Source organism: Saccoglossus kowalevskii, unplaced genomic scaffold (genome assembly GCF_978046115.1).
Source record: "Saccoglossus kowalevskii unplaced genomic scaffold, keSacKowa6.1 SCAFFOLD_180, whole genome shotgun sequence".
Lineage (NCBI taxonomy): Eukaryota > Metazoa > Hemichordata > Enteropneusta > Harrimaniidae > Saccoglossus > Saccoglossus kowalevskii.
The window spans coordinates 92,483-102,000 of NW_028188676.1; the positions used below are offsets into that span (position 1 = coordinate 92,483).

At 34.7% G+C, this 9,518-nt stretch overlaps 1 protein-coding gene and 1 long non-coding RNA gene across 2 annotated transcripts; both read right to left on the reverse strand.

Annotated features, from left to right (window-relative positions):
* Positions 1 to 242: 242 nt before the first annotated feature.
* On the reverse strand, positions 243 to 7,523 carry LOC146725397 (uncharacterized). The gene has a single exon (XM_085496351.1). It carries the CDS (start codon positions 7,521 to 7,523, stop codon positions 243 to 245), a length of 7,281 nt encoding a protein of 2,426 aa, XP_085352477.1.
* An 88-nt stretch (positions 7,524 to 7,611) lies between these two features.
* On the reverse strand, positions 7,612 to 9,456 carry LOC146725398 (uncharacterized). Its single transcript, XR_014928801.1, has 2 exons — positions 8,928 to 9,456; positions 7,612 to 8,138 (listed from the first exon to the last, which is right to left on the reverse strand). It is a non-coding gene; the product is annotated as an uncharacterized LOC146725398 (long non-coding RNA).
* Between the last annotated feature and the right edge of the window lie 62 nt (positions 9,457 to 9,518).

A 9,518-nucleotide genomic window follows, 5' to 3' on the forward strand; every position in this document is an offset into this window, starting at 1 on the left:
AGTGGGTGGGCGTGTCCCTTAGTTTTACTTTCACGCCCTGTAATGCTATTCGCGCAGTAAACGTAGGGAGAGAATCTGAATATCTAAATACATTGGAATATTTTTCCCTATAATAGACTCATCACTTAAGTGTAATTCTAGCATTCCAGTTGTAGCAATGTTGACATCCATATGAAGGTAGGAAATTGGAATTTCAATAATAATAATAAGTCCAGGTTGAGTGTACCAAAATATTGATACTTTCAGAACTGAATAATCACAGCATCATGAAACCCATAATATGTTTGTATAACTTCAACATTAAGAATGTCAGCGTTTTTAATGTATACATGGTCAATCAACGTTCCACTTTCTGTAGTTGGTAAGGCTACACATTGTTTGAATCCTTGCTTTTCCAAAATGTTCTGCACACTGGAAGACACAAGTATATTTTCGTTGAAATCACCAATAATAATGTTACTTGCAGATATTTTACTCATTTCACTAACCAGACACAATAGGTTTTCTCTAAACACATCAGCTTTATATGACCGCGGTCTATATATAACAGCTACTGACACACATAAGTCTTTCACATAAAAAGCTAAGTACTCCAAATTAGACACATGTAGCTTGAGGAATTCAGTACTTTTATGAATGCTAGAATAAACTGCTACACCTCCATGTGCCTGTTGTTTCAAATCTGATGTTATCTCATTAGATGTATCATAAGATAATGACCGTGGTTTGTGATGAAAATCAAAATCTTTTAATTCTAATTCACTATATTGTTGCCCATCCAGTAGCCAGGTTTCTGTCAAACACATAAAATCAACATTAACAAGTCTTTTATCGCATTTGATGTCTTCAAAATGAGATAATAATCCTTCAACATTGTATAGCAAGATAGTACATTGGCAAACCCTGTCTGACACTGATTTTGACGTCAAGTATTTTGGCATGCTTAATAGAGCTGATTCAATCTTTTCATTGCAATACATACTCGATTCCTTGAAATCTTGAATAATAAGGCCATCTAATGACTTAACTCTACTCAAGGCTACATAAGCTTGCCCTGGAGAAAATATTTTATTCAATGATACTACAGCTTTCTCTACTGTTAATCCTTGTACTTTGTGTATAGTGCATGCATAAGCTAGCTTTAATGGATATTGTCTTCTAATGCCTCCACCATTGTTTACTCTGTCCTCTGATGGTTTTATAGGTGTGCTATTTGGTGATAATACAGAGAAGCTTCCAGATTTACTGCGTAGTTTAGTACCAACCTTCACGTTATCAAACACTACATATATACAGGATGGAAATATGTTATTGTCTTCAAAAGAAATATGTGCAATTTTGCCAAAAACACCATTTACTAGACCATCAGATACATCAATGTTTTTAATTAACATCACACGAGCATTTATAGCCAAAGTAACCGTCTTTGCCAAGTTTGTATTGTAGACTTTGACATAGTTCCTCTCTCTCTGTTCTAGTTTTTTAGTTTTAGTATTTCTAGAAAAGTCTTGAGCATTAATACATATGGGGTTTGAACATGTTAAATGAAGCATGTTTATATTACATAGATCCACATCTTTATTTGTTGCAAATATATGCATACCATTGTACTCTTCACCAGTTTCACACAGACGAAACATGTTCACAACATTTGCTGGTAATTCATCAGATTTTCTTCGTGTTCTGACGCTATTTAATGCCTCAGCAAACTGTTGATCTTGCTGCCTTACTACATCTGTTAATTCAGCAATGGCGAAATAATCATTCCACAGATCCATGCCTTCGCTACTAACATATAAAGCTTTTCCTTTTACAGGTGGTAATTGATAAAAATCGCCTACAGCAATCACAGAAACATTTCCAAATGGTGAATAGTCACCAGTCTGTTTGATTTGCCTTAATCTCCCATGTATATAACAAAGCAACTTCTTGTCAACCATTGAAATTTCATCAATAATAAGAATCTGCAGACTACTTAGTTTGGAACGAATGGTGGTTAATGTATCTTGTCCTAGTGGTTGATATGGCAATTTGGCATCAACTGCTATTGAGAAAGTACTATGGACAGTGGTTGCATTTATGTTGAACGCAGCTACACCGGTCGGTGCTGTCAACAGAACAGAAATATCATCTGGATTTGGTAGAATACGAGCAAGAATTCTTGAAGCCTCATAATACACAGCTTTGATAACATGAGATTTTCCTGTTCCTGCTCCTCCACTTAAGAACATGTGAAATGGTGCAACATTCTTGCCATTAGCTTTATCTAAACACCATTGTCGAACAGTGTAAAATATATCACGCTGTTTATCATTAAGTGATCTCATCAATATTTTAGCCTCATCTTTGGACATTCCACACTGACTATATACTTCTTTACAAACGTCTTTTTTATCTTTGTGCAACAAGTCTGGAATTGAATCTTCACTTTCTGATTCATTAGATACCGAATTCGTACTAACTGATTCTAAACATTCTAATCTTTCCTTCTCGGACTCTGGATGAATTTGTGCCCATGCATCTTCTAAAAGAGGGCATGACTCAAGCATTTGCTCAGCTGCATCAATAACATCAACATCTTTCTCAAACATTGCTTTATTTCTGTCAACTATAGATTTAACTCTTTCAGGCCAATTGTTCTTGTATTTCACAGCACCAGTTTGATAAAACTCTTCAAATGAATGGAATTGTTTAGGTTTCAACTGGCATTCAGCCCTGTATGGTAGAAAAAGTTGCAATATACTTTGATAATGCTTCTCTGGTTGCTTAGTTACTGAAAATCTTGCATATCTAACAACTGCAGGATCAGTTCTTGTTCTCTTTTGCATAAAACCTAGACCATTATTAAGTTTAATAACTTTATTGTTATCAATATTTCTTTTTCTTTCTACCTCTGATGTAGGTACAATTCTGTATTCAGAAGCAAAACTTGCAAGACACATGGTATTAATTTCATTTGGTCTATTCTTATAACGATCAAGCATACTTGTCATCCAAATGTTTTCATTGTTGAGATCTCCGCCTTTACTCATGCTCTTTAAAATTGCTAGTGGAAGACTCATTTTAATTGGAGTATCGCCTGTAGGAATAAATTGTACTTTTCTTGAGCATTCTTTTAACCTTAAATTACAAACTCTGTATACAGCCTCCTGAGCACTCAACTCACGGTTGTGAAGATATACACCTCCAATTTTTTTCATTGCAAGTTTTGCATCCATATTCCCTTCTTTTGATGCTTCCCTCTGTGCATGATCTAACAACAATCCCATTTCTCGTTCTGCTTTTGAAATGTAGCTAATAATGTACACAACACAACTGTAGGCATCCACAATATATTGTATGTCCATATTTGCATTCCAGCATCTCAGAAGATCTTTGTTATATTGATTTACCCAAACATCAGAAGGTTGGCGTTTTAAAACTATGCTTGTTTTCTTTGTCAACACGCTAGACGCTTTCTCAAAGTTTTCTTGGGTTAATTCAATGTACGCAAACAAGGATGAAACAGATGTGAAGTTCTTTTCAGAATTGAGTAGTATATTCCAGATTTTTGTCAGAATTGCCATGGCTGTATCTTTAGTCATCTCATTTTGTTGGTCTGTTTCTTGATATTCTGATTCACTATCAACATAATTCTGTATGACATCACCAGTTTCAATTGTTTTCTCTTCTTTGTCATTAGATTTGTCTCCATCAGTTCGAGCAATAAAGGTTTTTCCTGAAGGTGGGCGTGGGAAATTAAATCTACAAGTAGTACCAAGTTTTCTGCAAGTTTTTGAATGTCTTGTACTGTGTTTTTGTACACTATTCACAATCTCATTAAGTTCTTCATCTTGTTCCGGAGATGGCATTTCACAAGTCACATATTTGTCCACAAAAGCTGTTACTTCTTCGTCATCATCTTTATCAATAATTGGTGCATCCTTTACCCAGAAAAGACAATGTGTATGAGGAGAACCACGTTGCTGAAATTCAACACGGTAAAAATAATCTACTATTTCGCCAATAGGTGCTGCAGGTGACATTATTACCTGTTTCAAAAAAGAGTGGAATCTGTGTTCAAACATTCGAGCTGCAGTTACAGGGTTGCTTCTTAATACAGAACATTTTTCAGACCAATCAAGCTCTTCAAAACTTCGTGTATCACCTTCTTCTCGAAGAATACATTCAATTATTTCAGGCCATCTCGTGTCAGCAGATGAAAATGAACAAAACCATGTAGGTATACCAAGCTGTCTTAACATTGCAAATAAATCTTTCTGTGCACTTTGCCAAAAAGGGGGTGTTCCACGGATGGGTTTCAAAAACTTGTATCCCTCATTGTGCTTAAGAATGTCAGTCAATGATTGTGAATTTGTTAAAGTTGCAGCTGTTACAGATTGACCACCTGCTTTACCAGAACCTTTGCGTAAGGCAATAGACACATTTGAGACAACTTGTTGTACTTCTGACAAATACTGAGCATAAAATATAAAATCTGTATTTTTTGCAAATCTACCATCTGCATTCATCAAACGAGTATGCAGATATCTTGACAATGTTATTTTTTCACTGCGTTTGTCATGAAATGTTGGTGATCCTTCAGGATACAATACAGGAAAAGACTTTGCTTCATTACCCTCATCCATTAACATTTTAACTGGACTATTTCCTTCAGCAGGGGCAATACAAGATATTTCATCAGAAGGTTGATCAAGAACTTCGGGTCCAACATCCACTGGTTGAAGACATGTATCTAAAAGTAATCCATCTTTTTCTTCTTCATTGTCCTCAAAATCTCTATTTTTTTCTTCAGAATGTTTTGAGGCACTATCTTCGCTATCTGGTGTTTCAATTTCTTCTTCAATTTTTGCTAAAGGATTAACCCAATCTTTGTTAAAACAAACATCACTATACCATTTATTGTTCTTCTGCAGATATACTAATGCATTTTTTATATGAGCCTCATTCACAAAGTGATACTGATAATGGCCCTTGTATGTTAGTTTCCGCTTCAGTTTTACTTTTATCATTTGATCATCTGATTCACATCTTGGTAAAATGGATGTAGCTTTATCAATGCTAGAAGGGACACATACAACAGGTCCATGAACACCATTCTGTCCACCTTTTGGTAAAGCCAACATTTTCATAAAAGGTATGTGCAATGCCACCAAATGTTGTTCAAGGGAGTTTAAGCATTTTAATTCATCTGGAATAGGCTTCAGATTAAGATTGTTGGTAACTGCTTCACATGGAATTTTACCACTAAGGATTTTTCTTTGACAAGTAAAACAAATCCATAATTTACACTGTCCATTTTTCAAATATAAACATTCACTATCACTAGAACACACACTGCTACATTTGTGTAGATAATCTTCGGTAATACACTTATCTGCAATTAATGCAACATTTCCACTTTTTTTGGTGTACACCTCTTTTTTACAGTGAATAACTTGATTTCTGAAAAGTCGCCGATGGCATACTGCACAGACAAAATCTGGACCATTGGCAATTTCATTTCTAAACATAGCCAATACATTTCTAAAATATTGTTTCTTATTTGATTCTATTAATCTCTTGGTGGTTATTCTATTTAAAAGATCTTTTCTATGCTGTTCATTCTTTTTATATGTTGTAGTACTCCTTTCCTTCACAGCTTCTCTGTGCGACGGATTATATTTATATTTAGCAATGCTTCTAGATTTCACAGACTCCCTGTGTAATTCATCATCTTCATATTTAATAATGCTTCTAGATTTCACAGACTCCCTGTGTAATTCATCATCTTCATATTTAATAATGCTTCTAGATTTCACAGAATCCCTGTGTAATTCATCTTCTTTATATTTAGTAATGCTTCTAGTTTTTATAGACTCCCTGTGCATTTCGTCATATTTATATTTTGTAGTGCTTCTTGTCTTCACAGCTTCCCTGTGAGACTTATTATTCGCATAATGTTGAATCATGTTCTTTTTTTTTCTTTGGCAAAAACTGTTATCATTGTAATATCGCTTTTGCTCTTTCTCTAGTTTACGTTTTTTAGCCACATGTTGCCCAGTTTGTTTAGCACTTCGTTTTCTTTGAACATATTCTTTCAAACATTTAAGGTAGGCACGTCTGCCCTGAGATTTTGTAATTTTTGGTTGTTTAGTTAAAGTGTTTGGTGCATCATCTGACTCTATATTGCTATCATTTTTAAATAATTTCATTGTTGCTCCAATATTAGTTTCTGTGCTTTCTGAACGTCTTTTTTTCGTTCCAATTTTTGACACCCTGTCTTGTTCTATAATGTTGCTCTGGGAGCAGTCACACAACACATCACCAGCATGCTTGACACATTCAACCACTTCATAATGTATTTCCATAGCGTGTTTTAAGTATATTGCTTTTCCATTATTGGATACACTCTTGTTAAGCTGATAGTTGGAATATTTAATCCATTTACCTCGGCTAAATGTGCAAATATCTGTTCTTAATAGATCAGCAGCTCCAAGTATTTCAACTTCTGTTGCCCATGTTTGAGCATATTGCATACCAGATGCTATAATGTAATCATCAACAGACACATGGCCTGGTCTTAAAAAGGGGTAAAACACAGGGTTATTCTTCTTTAGATGATTTACAATGGCAAATCTGATTCGCATGTGGTTATCCTCACTTCCAGATAGTACATATGACAAAGCCCGGAAAAAACAATTACCATCCCCTTGGATAGATTTGGTTTTACATGGTTCACCCATTTCAAAATTTTCAGTATGAAACCCAAATCTTTCTCTTTCATTTTGTAAACTAAGTTCAGTGCACAATCTTTGACGCATCTCAGAGGACAAGGGTTGATATAAAAACGGTGTATGATCTGATTCAACTAACTCCACTTCATTATCTGACTGAGTTTCAGTGTCAATAACATGACACTTTTCAGCATTAACATTTATACCCGTAACTTCAAACTGTTCATTTTCATGCACATGCATGGATACAGCAAGATCACAACAATGTTTATACACCATCTCAATACTACTGAACTGGATTGCTATGCTTAATCCATCAGGTGCTACCATGCCTTTGGAATTTCTTGAATGTGAATCAAAGATCCAATAAAATCCATCATTCTTGATCACAGCAAATGCTGCTCCACCAAATATAACAAAGCATGAATTATATTCAGTTAATGATATATCAAGAGCATTGTCAAATGGTGTAAGAAATGTGTTCTCATCATCACTTTCACCAATAATACCAAATAATGAGTCACCAACACTCAAAGTAAACTGGGTGTCAAATAAATCAACTGTTTGTGGTAATTCTGTCACTAATAACAGTTCTGAATTAACAGTTGTAGACTGTTGTAAAAGGCCATACAATTCATTACCAGTTTGCAGTATTATATCCAAATCTTCCGATTCCCATGAATCTACACATTTGATTTGACCGAATATCATAGAAACTAAGCTATTTGCAACACACTGTTTTCCACTGTTATCTAGAAATTGATGATGACCTTGATGAAAGCTTCCTTGTACTGAAGTTTTTAGCATGAACTTATTACCTGTTGTCTGATCATTAACATTTCCAACTGAATCATTTAACAAATGAAATTGCTCTAATGAGAAACTCTCTGCAACATTATTTGTTTCTTCATCATGTACTTTATTAAAAATACTTCCAGCACTAATTTGCGACTCGTTCTGATCCCGAAAGATAATACTTACAGATTCATTCTGATCCCGAAGGACAATACTTTCTGATTCATTATGATCCCGAAGGACAGTATTGCTATGATCCCGAAGGACAGTATTGCTATGATCCCGAAGGACAGTATTGCTATGATCCCGAAGGACATTATTGCTATGATCCCGAAGGACAGTATTGCTATGATCCCGAAGGACAGTATTGCTATGATCCCGAAGGACAGTATTGCTATGATCCCGAAGGACAGTACTTTCTGATTCATTATGATCCCGAAGGACAATACTTTCTGATTTATTATGATCCCGAAGGACAATATCGCTTTGATCCCGAAGGACAGTATCGCTTTGATCCCGAAGGACAATATCGCTTTGATCCCGAAGGACATTGGTTGGTGGGTTTCTACCCAAGGCCAACCTCTTCTTTAGAGCTTCACCTCTCTTCCATCCTTTCTTTCGAGGCATCTGAAAGATACAATTGTCAAAATACGAGTGATTTATTTAATATATTTGCTAAATTGAGCACTGTTTTTACCTACAAGAGATAGGTACATTGTTATTAAAATACAGATGCTACCTGTGTCAATTTCATTAGCAATACTGCTAATTTGCAAGCAAAACAGTGAGATAAATTGCAAATTTGCATTGTGAGTTTTTTTCCTTCACAGTTAAATACCACACAGCTGTCTTGAATTGGATCATCACACAAATGCATGTACATAGGTCTGATGTCTGTGTTTATGATTTTTGAAGTTTATACAGTTGTTAATAAAGAGCTAAACATACACTCATATCTACCCCTAAACATGTTCAAACATGATCAAAGTGTTTGTGTGAATGAGATCTGGTTGTAAAAAATGGTTGATTTCAAAAATATGCTACCTAAAAATTGTGGACATACAGCTTTCTTGAATTAGAACACTATAGAACTTATTTACTGCTTAGAATGTCTATTGAATTACTAAACTAAAAACCTGATTGGTCCAGATATGTATGCATAGGCTAGAAAGATTGACACATATATATATATCAATTCCCCAGTTGAGTGACAAAATGATCTACATATAGCACTAACTCCCACAAATCATGTGAACTTTGATATATTTTACCATAATGCTGACATGTAGTAATAATGTGTATAAGTATCAATACATACTGAGCAGTATATAAGCATATATCCAGAATTCACACTTCATTATTAACGGCTAAAAAAATGTGCACATGTTTGATACATAATTTTTAGACATATCTTACCTTTCAATATACAGGAATAGATTGTTATAGACTGCAAGTGAAATATAGAGAACTGTTAAATTATGCAACATAGTGAATTTACAATTATTATAGTAATGTGACGGTCAACACAGCAATTATTGGTATTAATACAGATAAATGGCAAACCTACACAGGAAAGTGTAACAAACAACTCTTTAATAAACATAATAAAAAATATTCACTGAATCTCTATTCACTAAACTATTCACTCTTCGCTACAAATTATTTAAAAAATTGTTCGCCCTGTTAATTGATTCAGGTTGATTTCAGGAAACATGAAATAGCAAATCATTACAACCAATGATTATTGACAAGGGGTCATTAACTTGACCAGTGGCTGAAACCGCAACATGCAGTTAGTACTATAGGTCAAAGGTCACAATACAAAATAAAACAAGTCATTGTCAATGACACGTCCCCGTTCCGTTCATATTTGAGTGACATATACATTCAAAGCAGCAACAATATGGATGTTGAACTGCATTCAGTAAAACAAAATAGCCACCAGTCAGCCAATTTTAACACAATCCAAACAAAAATTTTAAGTAAATTTGCCGACGCATGACTAAG